This window comes from Sus scrofa, chromosome 15 (assembly GCF_000003025.6).
Source record: "Sus scrofa isolate TJ Tabasco breed Duroc chromosome 15, Sscrofa11.1, whole genome shotgun sequence".
NCBI classification, from domain to species: Eukaryota; Metazoa; Chordata; class Mammalia; order Artiodactyla; family Suidae; genus Sus; species Sus scrofa.
The window spans coordinates 47,403,721-47,422,686 of record NC_010457.5 but is presented as its reverse complement, the minus strand read 5'-3'; the positions used below and the strand labels follow the sequence as shown (position 1 = coordinate 47,422,686).

General features: G+C 36.8%; 1 protein-coding gene across 1 annotated transcript in view; it reads left to right on the top strand.

The window, feature by feature from the left end:
* Positions 1-18,966, top strand: part of LOC100525542 (disintegrin and metalloproteinase domain-containing protein 32) — a 133,724-nt gene that overhangs the window by 99,122 nt on the left and 15,636 nt on the right. The window contains exons 16-20 of the mRNA XM_021075123.1: positions 2,166-2,271; positions 3,861-4,044; positions 7,516-7,599; positions 13,572-13,671; positions 15,058-15,214. Coding sequence (XP_020930782.1) covers positions 2,166-2,271; positions 3,861-4,044; positions 7,516-7,599; positions 13,572-13,671; positions 15,058-15,214 — 631 coding nt within the window. The remainder of the gene's footprint in view (positions 1-2,165; positions 2,272-3,860; positions 4,045-7,515; positions 7,600-13,571; positions 13,672-15,057; positions 15,215-18,966) is intronic.

The window sequence follows — 18,966 nt, the reverse complement described above, 5'->3', positions numbered from 1 at the left end:
CTTAGGAGGCAGTGTCCCTAAGATTTAGATTAGTTGGTAGAGGTAGGAGTAAGAGGGGAAAAGGAAATCAAGAATTGTTCCTGAGTTTTGGCATGAACATTGGTTGGCTAATGGTCCTATAAGGAAGTCTAGGGTATAAAACAATTTATTTTTAGGATGTGTTAAGTTGAAAATGCCTATTATTCATGAGACAGTCTGAGTAAGATGCCAGGTAATGAAAGCTAAAACTTTCACTAACATTTCAGTGGCTCCCTTTATTCCAATTGAGATGGGGTGGCCTTTTAGTCATCTAATAGTGGTCAAGGGAGTATAGCATCAAACTCTGTACTATGCAGTGCTGTTTATGAATTTTGTCTAAATTATTTGCAATAATTTTACCATTTACTAAACTAGTACCAGCCATGCACAACTATCTGTGAAAGTCTATGTACATTTTTTTGTGGCATTTGATAATAGAGGGAATCTAAATACACTATTTGAACTATGGAACGGCAAATTGTCTTACTTTATAGGCTGATTAGTATATTGGATTTAAGGAAGTGTTTCACATGTGATTTCACATTTTCAAAGTGTTGCTCCTTTGGTGTTTCCACATCACCCATGAAAAACCAGACTGAGCTGAGAGAAAGTCCCTAACACTAATGAGAGAGGGTACTCAAGGGAGAAATTAATAATAGGGCTCATTGGTACCTTTAGAAGCAATAGATGGACTAGTAAAAACTAGGATGGAGAAAGAACATTCCTATCCTGGTATTCTCAGACTCACAACTGAACTGATTAAGCATTATAAATACCTAGAAATAGCATTACCGTTTTCATATTAAATGTACAATCACCTTTGATGGACTGTTGTTTTAAAATGGTGGAAAGAAATAGAATTGGGAGAAGGTGAAAAATTAAAAAGAATAGTGGGAAAAGTGTAAATCACAGAAAGGGCTGGTAAACAGGAGAAACTTTGATCTTAAAATGTAGAAGGATTAGATGGGAATTGAGTGGCTAAATAAATGTCATCTTAATTCTCACAACAATCCACTGAGGTAGATATTAATATCTACTTTTATGTTTTATCCTGACTTAGGATGGTTCATTTTGGAGACGGCAGCTGTGCTAGGTAAATTCTAAGATGGCCCGTACTCTTCTGGTGTACATTTCTTGGATAATCCCCTCTCTGAGTTGGGGGACAACCAGTGAATATATGATGAAATATCATTCCCATGATTAGATTATATAGTAAATATGAAGGCATTTTTAAGGTGTAATTAAAGTCTATAATCAGTCACCTTTAAATTAATGGAAAGGGAGATATTCCGAGTGGGGTGCCATCTAATCATGTGAACCCTTAAAAGATGGGAAATGTCAGAAAAAGTCTTCTGCTGGCTTGGAAGAAATAAGCTGCCATGTTGCGAGGAGGGACATGTGCCTAGGACCTTAGGGGGCATCCTTAGGGGCTAAGAGCCCTTGGCAGATAGAGCAGTGGCTGGAAAAAAAAAAGAGAGAGAGAGAGACTGGAAGAGGACTCCAGCCTCAAATGAGACTGTAACCCCAGCCATGAACATTATTTCAGCCTAGTGAGACCTTAACCAGAGAACCTACTTGTGCTTTGCTAGACTTCAGACTTACAGAAACTGTGACATGCATATTCTTTTAAGTTACCAAGATTTCAGTACTTTTTCATAGTGATAAAAATAAAGTTATGAAGGAAAAATAGGTAAGTATATGTGTTGGCAATTTTATCCCTTCATTTTATAATTTCTGAAGATAGCAGCTTTCTTCAATGAGATTTTGTTATAGACCCGACTTTTTTTTTTTTTTTAATAATCCCTTCTCAGAATCTAAGGGAACAAGTACAGTTTCCCTGTGTGTTATCTTTTTTTTTTTTGCCTTCTTTCACATAGTTCTCTCAAGGTTTACGTCTATAACTCTCCCATACCCTCATGATATCTTTTGTGATGAAAATGACTGAAAATGAAGTTAAAAGGAGAAATAACGATGAGCATTGCTTTTCACTTTTAATTTTTTTCTCTTTTCTTACAATGTCACTAGGAAACTTTTGAGTAGATGATAGTAATAGAGAAAAAGGTAAAAGAAACACAAGTATATGAGGAAATGGAGGAAGATGGAAAATAAATGAAGTTTTAATCCAAATATATTTCTAACTTTGACAGGCTCAAAGAATGCTCCATTTGCCTGCTATGAAGAAATACAGTCTCAAAATGATAGGTTTGGGAACTGTGGTAAAGAAAGAGGCAGATTTAAATATTGTGCATGGAGGTATACTATACAAATATTAAAAGATGCTGGTTCTATAAGATTCTATTTTTAGCTTTTCTCTGTATAGTCATTCATTCCAGTAGTTTCAAGCATCACATGTGTATGGGAGTGAATCTGAAATCAAAATCTCTAGCCTTGACATCCTCTTGTGCTATAGGCTTATTAAATTTTAATCCAAATTTCAAATATTTATATATAGTTAATCATTAGGCCCCTATATCTGATCTAAGATTGAAACTAGTAATAACTATTGCACCTCTCTAAACAGACTCATTTAAAAAAAAGTAAAAATACTACTCCCATCCACTTGACTGTTTGCTAAAGCTAAAGGCTACTCTTGTCTATAAAGTGAAGTTCAGTTTCCCGTGCATCTGAAGAGTCAGTTCTTTGATATTTTGATCAGGAATTTATTTAGCAAATATTGAGAACCTACCACATGCTGGACATTGGGCTAGATACTAGTTAGCAAAGCATACAACGGCCCTGGTACTCATCGAATTTATAGACTGGTTAACGTAGTATGTAGTTTTATGCTTCCTTAATTTGCTTATGCTGTTACTTTTGTTTATAAATAACTTAGCCTATTGAAATCCTACTAATTTTTTTTTTTTTTTCTATTTCTTTGGGCCGCTTCTGCGGCATATGGAGGTTCCCAGGCTAGGGGTCGAATCGGAGCTGTAGCCGGCGGCCTACGCCAGAGCCACAGCATCGCGGGATCCGAGCCGCGTCTGCAACCTACACCACAGCTCACGGCAACGCCGGATCGTTAACCCACTGAGCAAGGTCAGGGACCGAACCCTCAACCTCATGGTTCCTAGTCAGATTCGTTAACCACTGCGCCACGACGGGACTCCCTTACTAAATTTATTAAGCTTTGACTTATATGGCATCTTCTCTATGGTGTTTCCCTAACTGATGAGTTAGAATATATCCTCATCTTAAATCTCTGAAGAATTTGCTTATTTCATTTGTTGCACTTTTAATAAGGGTAGGGGTCCCATCTTATATTTGTCTTTCTCTCCCTCAGAGGGATAGAAAATGCTTAAGTGAATTGTTTATTTGGCAATAAGTATACCAGTCTGCATACTGAATTAAAAAATCATTAGTGCCATTGAAAGATAAGCTCCTATCAATGGATTCACTTTTTTTTTTTTTTTTTTTTTTTTTTTTTTTTTTGGTCTTTCTAGGCTGCACCTGTGGCATGTAAAGGTTCCCAGGCTAGGGGTCTACTCGGAGCTGTAGCCGCTGGCCTACCCCACAGCCACAGCAATGCCAGATCTAAGCCACGTCTGTGATCTGCACCACAGCTCATGGCAACGCCAGATCCCTAACCCACTGAGTGAGGCCAGGGATCGAACTCACAACCTCATGGTTCCTAGTTGGATTCGTTTCTGCTGCGCCATGACAGGAATTCTGGCTTCACTTTTTACTTTAAACATTAGCGATATTTAAATATTACATTTTCCTTAGACACATTGCCTTAAATGGAGAGCCATTCTTAATTTTTTATTTTGTCAAAGAAAACAAAATGAAGTATTCCTAATAAATGCTTAATGTTTAATAATCTTATAATTTTATTATGTTTGCAGGGATCTTATTTGTGGAAGATTAATTTGCACCTACCCTTCTCAAACTCCTTTCCTTCAAGAAAATGCTTCTGTGATTTATGCTTTTGTACGAAATGTTGTATGTATAACTATTCACTACACACTTGCGAAAGGTTTAGAAGATCCAATGATAGTCAAGAATGGCTCTGTTTGTGATGATGAGAGGGTAAATGACTTAAAATCTATCTTTTTAAATTTAGTTTTATTAATTTATTTAATAAATATTTTCATTTAAATACAAATTGCAATTCATTTCTCGTGATATATAACCTTAAATATTTAGGTAAAGAAAAAATGAATTAGCTTCAATTGGTCTCTGAGGATTGTAATGGGAGTATTTGATCCCCTTTAGAATTTCAGCATGTGAGCAAGGAAACTCCAAGGGTTTGGGGGCTGGAATGGGGAGTAAAGAAATCTTGGGAATACTTATCCTTTTAGTTAAATATTTCATAACATGGAAACTCACTTTTGTTCTTGGAGAAGAAAGAAGAAATCCCACATAATATCTGTCTCTTTGTGGTCCAGGAGATAAAAACAAAACTTAGGTGGGCCTGCCAAGAATCAATATTCACCTCTTAATTTTTTGTGATTTTGGAAGTTACCTAGACAAACTGAGATATCACAGGTAAAGTGGGGATAATAATAACATTTACTCTATGGAGTTATTGCAAATATTTAATGAGATAATAGTATAAAGTGCTTACTTAGCAGGATGCGCAGCACATAGTAAGAGCTAAATATAGGTTGGCTATTATTGATTGTTATTATAATTTGTTATTTATAATACCAGCTCAAATCTGGAGAACACATAGTAGGAATAAATTTACTTCTAAATCTCATTTGAAGGATCAGTTATCTTTCCTGGAACTTATAGACTGGCTTTGGTGGGGAAAGACCTTCACTTTTGAGTGGGTGTAAGCACACAAGCTGGGTGGGGTGCAGTGGATCTGACTTGTGGGGGCACAACAGTGTCTCTGGCTCCAGGAGGGCACAGTGGCATGGATTCTGGGCCTTTATATCAGCTGTGATCAGCGTTGATAAAGACTGCTGTCTTCCTTGCTAGCTATGACTGTGGGTACCTGAGGTGGTATGAGGAATTCTCCCCCATGATCAACATCCCCACCGGTGTGGTATATTTGTTGCAATTGATAAACCTGCATTGACACATCATCAACACACCAAGAAAATAGATTTCATAAGTGTTCACTCTTGTTATACATCCTATTAGTTTCTGACCTATATCATTTTCCTTCTCTCTAAAGAACTTCTTTTAATATGTCTTATAAGGCATCTCTGTTAGTGATAAATTCCCTCAATTTTTTGTTTGAGAAAACCTTTTTTTCCCCTTCACCTTTGAAGGATAATTTCACAGTATATAGAATTCTAGGTTGGGGATTTTTTCTATCAGTGCTTTAAATATTTTATATGCATTCTCTTCTGACTGCCTGGTTTCTGAGAAGTCAGATGTAGTTCTTATCTTTGTTCCTCTATGTGTAAGGAGTTTGTTTGTTCTTTTAATTCTTGGTTTTTTCAAGATTTCTTCATTGATTTTCTGTGAGAACATGGTATGCCTAGATGTAGTTTTTTGGGAGTTTATCCTGCTTGTTGTTTTCTGAGCTTCCTAAAACTGATTTGGTGTCTGACATTAATTTAGGGGAAATTCTCAGTCATTACTATTGAAAATATTTCTTCTGTTCCTTTTTATTCTGGCATTTCCATTACACATGAGTATACCTTTTGTAGTTGTCCCACAGTCCTTGGAAATTATGTTATTTTTTCTCAATCTTTGTTCTCTTTGCTTTTTAGTTTTTAAGGATTCTATTGATATATCCTTCTAGCTCAGAGATTCTTCCCTAAACTATGCCCAGTATACTAATAATCCCACTAAAGGCATTCTTAAATTTTGTGACAGTGTTTTTTTTTTTTTTTAATTCCAGCGTTTATTTTTGTTTTTTTCCTTAGGATTGCTGTCTCTGCTTCCATTGCCCATCTATTTTTGCATGCTATCTACTTCATCTATTAGCACCCTTTACATACTAATTATGATTAAACTCCTAGTCTGATAATTCCAGTATCCCTGACGTGTCTGGTTCTGATACTTGCTCCGTTTTTCAAATTATGTTTTTTGGCTTTTAATATAACCTTATTTATTTCCTGAGAGCCAGACATGATATTTGGGATAATAGAACTGCTGTAAATAGACTTTAGTAATGCGGTGGTGAGGTGTTTGGTGGGGGGGAGTGTTATTTAGTCCTATAATTAGGTCTTGATCTTTCGGTGACCCTGTGCCTCTGGACTGTGAACTTTACAAGTGCTTCTCGGGTCTTTTCTCCTCCCTTAGATGGAACAGGATGGCTGGAGTGGGCTGGAGTTGGGCTCTAATAAAATAGCAGCAGGTTAGGCTCTAGTTAACTGGATCTCCTGAGGGCAAGCTTTGTTTAGAACAAAGTTCTCTGGCTATTTCAAAACAGTTTCTTCTTCCCTCCTCCTGCCACAAAACAAGATAATTTTTCTCTAATATTTACTGTGAGAACCTGGTTGAGCTCCTGGATGTACATCTCACAAAACTGTGCTGGTCCCCCATGACTGGATGCTGCTCTCGGAGTTGTCCACATTGAGCCTCCAATACTTCATCAATTCCTGTTTAGGCTTTCCTACCCTGGCAAGTACCCCAGGTGATTTCCGCTTGTGAATCTTATTCTGGGAAGCTGTGACCCCTCTGTGTTTGCTTGTGTGTCTCCAATGGGGGCTGTGGTTTGCCCTATGTCTTCACTTCTATTATGGATTCTAGAAGGGTTGTTGATTTTTTTAGTTTGTTTAACTTTTTATCTATTGTTAGGATGGAGTGGCAACTTCTAGACTCATTGCATGGGAAATCAAAGACCAGAGCTTGAGTCATTTTTTTAAAAATTATTTATTTTAAAAATAGACTTTATTATTATTATTTGGCCACACCTGTGGCATATGGAAGTTCTGGGGCTAGGAATTGAACCCATGCCACAGCAGTGACCCAAGTCACAGTAGTGATGATGCCGGATCTTTAACCTGCTAAGCCACCAGGAAACTCCGTAGAGTTGCAGAAAGTAAAGGGAATTCCCATATACAATTTACCCCTACATGAGTACAGACTCCTACACTAGACACAACCCTACACTGACACATCATTATCACTTAAAGTCCATAGTTTACTTTAAGACTTACTGAAAATTCCAAAATATTTGTGTGTAGGTTAAGCTAAATAACACTTATACCAAAGGAGAAATCTTAAATTGAAAAATATTTTGAATTAAATGAAAATGAAAATACAACATAGATTGGAGTTCCTGCTGTGATGCAACAAGATTAGTGGCATCTCTGCAGCGCCAGGATGCAGGTTTGATCCCCGGCCCAGCACAGTGGGTTAAAGGACCCAGCATTGCTGCAGTTGTCACAACTGTAGCCCGGGAACTCCATATGCCATGGGGTGGCCAAAAAAAAAAAAGACAACAGAAAAATTTGTGGGATACAACAAAAAAACAGTATTTAACAGAAATTTATTGCATCAAATGGTTATGGTCTTATGTTTTAAAATTATGGATTGTAATGTTAAGATAATTGGATTCATCTAACTTGGAATTTTTTCTGTGTTTTTCTTTAGATTTGTGTAAACCGTGAATGTGTAGAATCAAGGACATATACAGCAAGATCACATACTTGTTCATTGAAGTGCAGTGGACATGGCGTAAGTAATCGTGTGGTTCATGTTTCCCCAAATCTCATCTTGGACATTTTTCAGCAGCTATCATTAATTTATTTGATATTTATTGGGTTCCTACTGTGTTCTAGGACCTGTTGTATCTAGCTAAAATGTAGATCTGAATCGGGTTAGTAAATTTGTAGCCACATCTTTTAGAGAACATTGTATAGAATTGACTTATTGATGACCTTAGCAAATTTATTATTACATTTGGGCACTTTTCAGAGATATTAGATATTAAATATTCCAATAAATACATTAACTTGTTAATTAAGAGAAGATAATCATGCTAAAATTTGTTTGTCTGTGAATACATAGGATGAAGGAAAACTATTGGTTTTATCCCTCCTTTCATAATAGATATTTTAAGAAAATTGAAGTATGGTTTATTTACAATGTTGTGTTAGTTTCGGGTGTACAGCAAAGTGATTTAGTTATGTTCTAGACTTTATTTTTTTGTTAGAGCAGTTTTAGGTTAATAGCAAAACTCAGTAGAAAGTGTGGATTTCCTATATACCCTCTGACTCCAATCAATACGCATAGCCTCCCCTACCGTCAACATCCTCCACCAGATTGGTACACTTGTTGCAATTAATGAACCTGCATTGACACATCATTATCATTCAGAGTCTATGGTTTACATTAGGGTTCAGCTGGTGCTATCCATTCTATGGGTTTGGACAAATGAATAATGATAGATATCCATCATTAATAATATCATGCAGAGTAGTATTACTGCCTAAAAACTTCTGTGCTTTGCCTATTTATCCTTCCATCCCTTCTACCTCTGAAACATCTGATTTTTTAACTGCTTCCATAGTTTTGCATTTTCCAGAATGTCATGTAGTTGGAATCATAGTGTGCAGCCTTTGCAGATTGGCTTCTTTCACTTAGTAATATTCATTTAAAGTTCCTCCATTTCTTCTCCTGGCTTGAATTTCATTTCTTTTTAATGCTAATATTTCGTTTTTTGGATGTACCACAGTTTATCCATTCACCTTCTGAAGGACGTCTTGGTTGCTTCCACTTTTTGGCATTTGTCAGTAAAGCTGCTATAAATATTCATGCTCAAGATTTTGTGTGAACATAAGTGTTCACCTCATTTGAGTAAATACTAAGGACTGTGACTGCTGGATCTTATGGAAAGAGTTTGTTTAGTTTTGTAAGATACCACCAAACTGTCTTCCAAAGCATTCATACCAGTTTTCCATTCACCAGCAATAAATAAGAGTGCCTATTGCTCCACATCCTCACCTGAATTTGGTGTTGTCAGTGTTCTGGATTTTGGCCATTCTTCTAGGTGGGTAGTGGTATCTCATTGTTTCAATTTGCATTTCCCTAATGACAAGTGATGTTGGGCATCTTTTCAATTTATTTGCAACGTATATATCTTCTTTGGAGAGGTATCTGTTCAACTTTCAATTGTCTTGTGCTTTTTTTTTTTGCATTTTAGGACTGCATGCACCTACAGCATATGGATGCTCCCAGGCTAGGGGTGCAATTGGAATTGCAGCTGCTGGTCTATGCCACAGCCACAGCAATGTTGGACCCAAGCCATGTCTGCAACCTATATATACCACAGCTTACAGGAACGCCAAATCCTTAACGCACTGATAAGAACCAGGAATCCAACCCACAGCCTCATGGATACCAGTTGAGTTCGTTACCTCTGAACCACAATGGGAACTCATCTGCCTTGTGCATTTTTGAAAGATGTTGTTCATCTTCTAGAGTTTTGGGTTTTTTTTTTTTTTTTGAGTATATTTTGGATAGTAGTCCTATATCGGATAAAATATTTTATGAAATGATTACTGCAGTATGTTTAGTTAACATCTATTATCTTGTCAAAGATGTCAAATTCAGATAACAGTCAAGAAGGAAAAAAGGGGGGAGTTCCCATTGTGACTCAGTGGGTTACAAACCTGACTATGAGGATGTATGTGGGTTCGATCCCTGGCCTCTCTTACTGGGAGAGAGGATCCAGCATTGCCGTGAGCTATGGTGTTGTCACAGATGAAGCTCGGATCCCAAGTTGCTGTGGCTGTGGTATAGGCTGGCAGCTGCAGCTCCAATTCGACCCCTAGCCTGGGAATTTCCATATGTTGCAGGTGTGGCCCTGAAAAGCAAACAAACAAAACAAAAAAAGGGAATTTATTCTAACCAAACAGAATTATAATCTGGGAGACAGACTCTCAGAAGCTCTGAGAACTGTTTTTTGAGACAAAAGGATTGCGCATCAAAATGATACTTCATTAAGTATCATTGCTGATACTTACATTAAGTTTACCAAAGATACATAGTCCTGGTAAGCATGTGCAAAGCAAGCATTTACTGTATAGGAAAGCCAATGATATCTGCATATTCATTTCTATTCCAGCAGCTTACTATAGAAAATTATGTACTCAATCACTCTGAGGTTTTTGGTAGACAGTCTTCTCTTGAAAATAGCAATAACATTACCCACTTATTTCTAGTAGCTATACTTTCAGTTCTTTATACTGCTGTATTATATTGACTGGATCTCCAAGGAAAAATTAAAATCATGCTGATTATTGCCTAAGTACTTTGCAAGTCATCCTTGTCCTCTGACACAGTGCATCAATATTCTTCTTGAGTTGTTCAGCCCCATCTATGTACTCAATCACTCTGAGAAACTCTGAGACTTTTGACAGTGGAATGATATTCCAGACCATAATTAGATCTGTAGGAGTAAAAAGTGTATTTTTTCTTTACATGAGGACTTGAGACACAGTGGAGAAACACTCAGAATTACCATTTTCTCAGAAGTACATGGATTTTTAGGGGTATGGAGGAATATACAGATCTTTAATCACACTCTTGCCATAAACAACTAAAAAGCTGGAAAGAAATGTATGAGGAGTTCCCGTTGTGGTGCAGTGGAGATGAATCCGACCAGGAACCATGAGGTTGCAGGTTCGATCCCTGGCCTTGTTCAGTGGGTTAAGAATCTGGCACTGCCGGGAGCTGTGTGGTTTGGATCAGGCATTGCTGTGGCTGTGGCCTAGGCTGGCAGCTATAGCTCCAATTCAGCCCCTTGCCTGGGAACCTCCATGTGCCATGGGTGCAGCCCTAAAAAGCAAAAAGAAAGAAAGAAAGAAAGAAATGTATGAGATAACAGTTTTCATATATTAGACAATAGGCAGCATAGGTTTTCCCTGAGAGAAGGGAAACAAAAAAGAATGTACTCTCTGATTTCCCTGCCTCTCTACCTGTTCTCAGTCTTTGAACTGCAGTGCCTGGGTGGGATCCACATTGATCACGGACTCAGTAGGTTGAAGAGTGGGGCCAGGGACTGAACCTGCATCCTCATGGATACTTGTCAGGTTCGTAACCTGCTGAGCCATAACGGGGACTCCCAACGGAGTATTTTAAATGTAATCAGAGGAGAAACACACATTGCATCTGGAGGTACAATGATAAGAATGACTTTAGGCTTCTTATCAGAAAATAAGAAAAAAAAGGCATCATTTAAATGTGAGAAAAAACTGTTATTTAGTATTCTATATCCAATGAAAATCAGAAATTAAGAAGAGAAAATAATTTTTTCAGATATAAACATCTGAAAGACTTTATTGCTAGAAAATATGCACTAAAGAAAATATTAAATTATATTCAGGTGGAAGGAAAACAATGTCCTATGGAAATGACACAAAGCAATGCAGAATGCTAGAAATGAAAAAGATATGGATAAGTATAAAATAATATATTGCATTTGAACATTTTTAAGAAGACAATTGACTGTTTAAAGTAAACTCAATACTATATTGTGGCATTTATAGCATACTTAGACAAAGTACTTTGTTGTTTCTATTGCTATGATTTTCATTTGCATTTCTCTTAATTACTGGTATTGAGCATCTTCTGTTCATATTCTTGTTGGCCATTTGTATATCTTTGGAGAAATGTCTGCCTAAGTCCTTTGTCCATTTTCATAATAGTTTTTTTTTTTGATCTTTTGTTCTTGGGTTGTAGGAGTTCTTTGTATATTCTAGATATTAGCCCTTCATCAGATATATGATTTTTGCGAGTCTTCTGTAGGTTGCCTTTTCACTCTGTTGATTGTTTTCTTTGGTGTATACATGTTTGTAATTTTGTTGTAGACCCATTTGTCTATTTTTTACTTTTGTTGCTTGTGCTTTTAGAGTCATATCCAAGAAACCATTGTGAAGTCAAATGCCATAACACTTTTCCCCTGTTTTCTTCTTGGAGTTTTATAGTCTTAAATCTTACATTTAGATATTTAATCCATTTTGAGTTAATTTTCATATGTTGTGTGAGATAAGTGTCCAGCTTTATTCTTTTGCATGGGATATCTTGTTTTCCAAGCACCATTTGCTGAAGTAATTCTCCTTTTCCTATTGAGTGGTCTTGACACCCTTGTCAAAGATCATTTGACTATTTCAGTAATATGTTACTGATAACAATAGCTGAATAAATAAATGGAGATATGAGAAAACTCTTCCTTACAGTATAATCAGTGTAGAAGGAATAATGGAGTTATATAATTATCAATGGATGCTAAAACTAGCAGGTGAAAATTTTATGAGGACCCACATACTTATATAATCTCACAAGTATCTTCTCGTAAATAACTTATTAATTACAAATGGAAGCATGGTTATTTACAGTAGAAAAGCTTGGAAGACGTCACCTTAACTAAGTGATCCAAAAGTAACAACACAGTATTAGGACTAATTGACAACATTTGTCTCCTGAGAAGGACAACATCACTTCTGTGAGATATTTCAGAGCAAATTTACACATACACAACAACATGGATGTGACCTGACAGAAGCTGGGTCAGTGGATACCCCCAAACAGAATACGTTTCTCCATGTACATTTAAGCCATGGAATAGAGAAAATAGATTCCTGTTTTTAAACTGTGATCTTAGAAATTTAGAAATATTTTCTATTATTTTGAGAAGTAGCATAGCATAGTGGTCAAGGGCAGAGACTGAAGCCAGGTTGCTTGGGCTTAAATTCTGGCTCCATCACTTACTTGGCATGTGGCTTTTGGCAAGTTAAATATCTAGGCTGCAGTTTATTCATCTGTAAAGTGGGAATAATAATAGTCCCAACCTTATAGGGATTTATGGGGATTTAATGAGTAAATCTGTATAATGTTCAGAATAGAGACGCACTCATAGTAAGCACCATAAAGCTGCTGTTATTAATTAACTACGGAAACCATCAATCCTAATGTTGTGCTATATCTAGGTATCTGATGCCTTCTTGGAATACAAAAAACATTTGCTTAAAAATCAAACAAACAAAAACTAACAAATTAAACGAAACTTAATCCTGGCTAAAGGTAGTGTTAGGTTCTTAAATGTTTATCACCTAGCTTGAGGAAGGGTAAAGTCATTTGTTAGTGAAAATACTTCTGACTACCACAAGTTTGCTGAACTTGGAGATGGAAAGGGATGATCCTGAGAGCTGGTACTAGCTGGCCACTCATCACTGTAAGGTCTCATTCTCATCAGAATTTAAGTATGTGTTTTTGGAGTTACCAAGTGGCTCAGTGGGTTAAGGATCTGGCATTGTTACTGAGCAACTCAGGTTGTTACTATGGTGTGGGTTTGATCCCCGGCCTGGGAACTTTTGCATGTTATGGGCATGGCCAAAAAGAAAAAAAAAAATTAAATATGTGTTTTTGAAATTGCACACTAAATTTTAAGGTGAATATTTGAAGGTATTAAATTTTCCTGATACAGATATTGTGAACCTCACTTTATACCTTCTCTTTAGCATGTCTGTCTTTAAGCTAAGACACCAAGCATTGGATTTGTAGGCTTATCTCTCTAAATAAATCAAATAAACAAAATTACATTAGATGAAAATACAAACATAAGCTTGATGATCCATCTGATAATTGTACTTTCTGTGAAAAAAATATTTTTAAACGATCATTTGAATGAAAAAAAATTATTCTAGGTGTGTACTTCCCAGTTGACGTGCCATTGTTCTCCTGGCTACCATCCTCCGAATTGCCAAGCAAGATCCAGAGAATCTTCCAGATTGCCTAGGAGACAAGGCAAGTATCTATCTCTTTACATATCCAGTTAATAAAATTCTCAAATTGCTTATTTTCACAAAAAAACAAAGTGAGATTTTTGCTGCTTAGAAAGAAACCAATATTTTTAATTAAAAGATAAATAGGCTTCCTCAAGAAATAAAAACCAAATTTGGCTTCTTAATCTTGCTTTTTTTCTAATATTAACTTTTGCATATAATTGAAGCTGTGTCTTAAAAAATTTTACTAGATTATGTCTGACTTTCTCCTTTAAACTATCTTTCAACCTTTCCCCCCATTTTTGATTGATCCTGTGATCTCACCTCTGTAAGACCAACACACCTGTGCCTAGCACTGTTAACATGTTTCTATTACAATTGAAATAAAGGAAATCAAAGATATGTTTTTACTCTGAAGACGTTTACACCTTTAATGACAAAAATCTATTAATTGCTGCTAAAGTGATGACAGAAGGGATGCTAAAACAATATTGTTTTTGCTCACCATGACTTTGGTTTCTGTTATTCATTCATTCATTGTTTTAGCAAATATTTATTGAAATCCTAATATATACAGGTGTTCATCATATGGAACAGTGGCATGTACAGCAAGCAGAATAAAGTCTCATTCCTCATGGGGTTTAAAGAATACTTGGTGATAACTATTTTGCAGAACTGAGGTTAGGAATCAAGTCTCCTATATTTTATGCCAGTGACATCTTAGTAGCATTGCAGTGGCTCCATATATAAAAACAGATCCCTAATGTCAAAGAGCCAACTATCTAAAAAAGAAAAATGAGATGCACAGATACAGTGGTTCTGTTGATAATGCACCTTATAACAATGCAAGCTTGTTGGATAATCTTATAATTACATAACCCTAAATTATCATTGAAGTTTTGTAGCCCCACTTACAGTAAGATTTTGCTGTAGCTTCTGTATAATGTAAAATATGTCGGAACTTTCTGGAACTCAATATCTAATTATTTTAGAATGAAAGTTTAGGAGTTCCCGTCATGACTCAGTGGCTTAAGAACCTAACTAATATCCATGAGGATGTGGGTTCCATACCTGGCCTTGCTCAGTGGGTTAAGGATCTGGTGTTGCCTCAAGCTTAGTTTGTGGATGCGGCTCACATCTGGCATTGTGGTGGCTGTGTTGTAGGCTGGCAGTTGCAGCTCAAATTTGACCCCTAGCCCAGGAACTTCCATGTGCCACAGGTGTGGCCCTAAAGAGACCAGAAAAAAATTTATAGAGATAGTCTTAAGTATTATGATTCTATTATTATTTTTCCATGTTCCTTGAATAACAATAAAAATTAACATTGTAATTATTTGCTGTTACTTGAAAGTCAAAGTAGACAGCTTAACTTTTTTACTCTGAATTTTTGATGCATTTTTATTTTTAGGTTTAATCATGGAAAGAGTTTTTGCGAAGGCTAGGAACAAGTTGCTTCTGTGTGTCTACATTGGTTTACCTGTTCTCGCCATAGCAGTCATAATAGCTGTTTCATGGAAGCCTTTGAAAAAGCGGTTCACCAAGAAAGAGGAATCTCAAAGTAACGAGTAAATTGAATTTGTTTTCATTGAATTTCTGAAGTTAAACTTTTGTACCACTTAAATCTAGTCATATGTAAGGCAATATTATGAGCAGCATCAGTACTTTACATTTCACAGGAATTTTGAATGCAACATCAATGTCTCATTTCATTGTTTGGAATAGTTTTAAATATCCTTATTTTAAAGATGCAAATATTTGGGAATGTTTGTTTTAATAACTTGCCAATGTCATTGCCTTGGTAATTGAGAGAGGAAGATCTAAAATCTAAAATCTATTGCTTTCAAATGTCTAGTGGTTCTCAAAGTATGATCTGTGTCACCTACAGGAGAAGTATCAGAAGTATTTATTTAGAATGCAGATTTATGAGACTTATCACAAGTGAAATACTTCAGTTTGCCTCAGGCAAGAAAATATTCTCTGGGTAAAGTCTTCAGAAGGCAAATATAATCTACCGTATAGCATATTTTTATCTAAAAATAATTTAAAAAAAAGCAGAATAAAGTGACAAACAACCATCTGCCCACCATTGGAAATAAACAAACATTAATATTTTTCTTGTTTCTCTTATAAACTAAACTGTTGAATTTACAGCTGCAATCCCCTTCTAGTATCTCCCTCTTAGCTGCGAAGCTTGTGCTTTTTCCCTGTTGGTCAGTTTGCAGCTCCCCCAGGGAACGTGCCTGAGAGCAGCAGCCTCTCAAGGCTTTTTTGGGGTGGAACAGTGCCCTGGGGAGAGCCCTTGCTGGGCAGAGCCAAAAGCAGAGCTTGTGTTATTCCCCAGGGGCAGTTACTCTACTGCTCTGACTTCTCTGTAGTTCTAAGAGCTGGGCTGCTCCCCAACTATTGCTTGGCAGCAGCTGCTGGGTGGCTTCCATAGCTGAAGCACTGTCCTGAGCCTGAGAGGCACACAGGGAAACAGGCTGTGGTGATGGATCCCACCCCTCCCCTCTAGCACCCCCAAACGATGGTACCTATCCTCTAAGCCCAACTCGGTTGCCCTAGCCTACGCCCTCAAACGTGGTTGCCCTATACTCTAGTCCCTGCAAGCTGTTTCTGAGCCACCAACCCCAGTTTTTTCCCTTGAAGTCAGCCCCAGCTCTCTCCTTGAGTCTGGTCTCTAAGGCCAGAGTTTTAGTTGCTGGCACTTGCTGGCATAAGCAAACATTGCACTGGCCTTGCCGTAGCATTGAGTTTCATTGAATTCAGAAATTCACTGAATTCAGAAATTCAATTTTATTGAATTCAGAAATTTCATTGAATTCAGAAATTCAATGAAAACCTTGTGGAGGATTGTTTCCATTTTAACTGCTTCACACCAATTGCTGTGTTCTCCTCCAGTACTCCTCTGTCCCAGCTGACCTCCTTGCTGGTAGGGGAGCTTCCCAGGGTGCAGGAGCTTTTCCTCTTTTTAGCTTCCTCCTACGGGTCAAGGTCCCATCTTACTTCTTTTCTCTGTTTTTCTTCTTTCTTTTGTCCTATATGGTTTCATGAAGTTTTTCTTGCTCTATCATAATCCCGAGGTCTTTTGCCAGTGTTTGGCAAAATTTCAGTGTGAATAGTTCCACATGTAGATGCATTCTCAATGTATTTGTTGGAGTAGGTGAGCCTCACATTCTACTACTTCTCCATCTTCAATGAGGTTCTTTTTGAAGTACTTGAATAGTATCTATGAAAGAGTATGCCAAAACTATTTTTTTCTTCCCTTTGAACTTACTTATTTTTATAGACTATTAAAATGATCAAAACAAGATGAGGTACTCAGTAAAATTTTATATCATTAGGACTTGGTTTTGATTGCCAATTTCATAAAGCTGCACATAACTCTGACTTTTATTCCTTTTTAAGAGAACTTGTGCAGTAGATAGAATGATCTTAGAAACATGCAGACTTTTAAACCCTTGGTGAATTACTTTATCTAGACATTTGATGGCCAGTGGATATTATCATAAAAGATGAACAATCAGATATTATGCCCCTTGCACTGGAAGTACACAGAACTACCTAAGAAATATTCTTACTGAAAGAAGGAGCTGAATCTCTCTAAAATTCTGTATCTAATTACCAATGTCTATGTAATATAGAGGTCATGTGTTACCTGGGCCTTTTGGAATGCTTGCTCTTGCATCTCTCTATCTTGGAATCCAGCTGCCACATGGCAGGATGCTCCAGTCACATGGAGAAGGTACGCATAGGCACTTTGGTTGACAGCTCCAACTGAGCTCCCAGCCGATAGTTGTCATTATCTGTCAGCATGTGAACATCCAGGCATCTTGGATATTCAGCTGACACATGACTACAATTGCATGAGACACTCCAAATGAGAACTACCCAGTCGATCCCAGTCAACTCACAGAACCAAGAATGTTAATAAATGTTTTGAGGTACTAAGTTTTAGAATTAGTTGTTAAGTAGTATTATAGATCAAATGTCCTCCCTACCCAGATTCATATGTTGAAGCCCTGTCCCTCAACTTGATGATATTAGGAGGTGGGACATTTGGGTTTAGATGCGTTCATGAAGGTGGGATTCCCATGAGGGGATTAATGTTCTTATAAGAAAGGAAGATCAGAGCTCCTCTCTCTCCACCATGTGAAAACACAGCAAGAAGGCAGACATTTGCAAGCCACGAAATAGGTTCCCACCGGGAACCAGATTTGCTGACACCTTGATCTTATAATTCCCAGCCTCCGGAGTTTTAATAAACATATGTCTGATGTTGAAGCACCCTGTCTGTAATTCCTGTACCTGGATGTCTATTTCCTTTCCCGTGCTAGAGAAGTTTTTAGCTCTTATGTCTTCAAATATGTTCTCTGCCCCTTTCTCTTTCTCTTCTCCTTCTGGGACCTCTATATTGGGAATGTCAACATGTCCTTTGATGTTGTCCAACAGGCTTCTTTAACTTTCCTCATTTCTTTTTATTCTTTTTTCTGTTCAGCCTCAGTGATTTCCACTACTCTTTCTTCCAACTTGCTGATCCATTCTTCTGTATCATTTACTCTCCTGTTGATTCCTTTTGGTGTATTTTTCATTTCAGTTATTATGTTTTTCATCTCTGTTTGGTTGTTCTATATATTTTCCAACTCTCTTTGTTTAAAATTTCTAATTTCTCGCTCTATTCATCCCATCCTTTCCTTTTCCTGAGGTTTTTTGTTTTTTTTTTAATCATAACTGCATTTTTTTCTGTTTGCTTTTTTAAAACATTTATTGGAATGTAGTTGGTTTAAAAAGTTGTGCTAATTTCAGGCATACAGCAAAGTAAATCAGTTAAACATATACATTTATCTATTATTTTTCAGATTCTTTTCTCATATAGATTATTACATGATATTGAGTAAATTTCCCTATGCTATAAGTAGGTCCTTGTTACTCATCCATTTAATAAATAGTGGTGTGTATTTGTCAACTCCAATCCCCTAATTTATCCCTCTCCATCAAAATATCCCCTTTGATAACCATAAGTTTGGTTTCAAAATTTTGAGTCTGTTTCTGCTTTGTAAGTTCTTTTGTATCATTTTTATTAGATTCCATGTATCAGTGATCTCATAATCTGCCTTCATCTGACATACTTCACTTAGTATGATAATTCCTAAGTCCATCCATATTGCTGCAAATGGCATTATTTGATTCTTTTTCTGGCCAAGTAATATTCCATTGTATATATGTACCACATCTTCTTTATTCATTCCTTTGTTGATGAACATTTAAGTTGTTTCTATGTCTTGGCTATTGTAAGTAGTGCTCCTATAAACATTGGGGT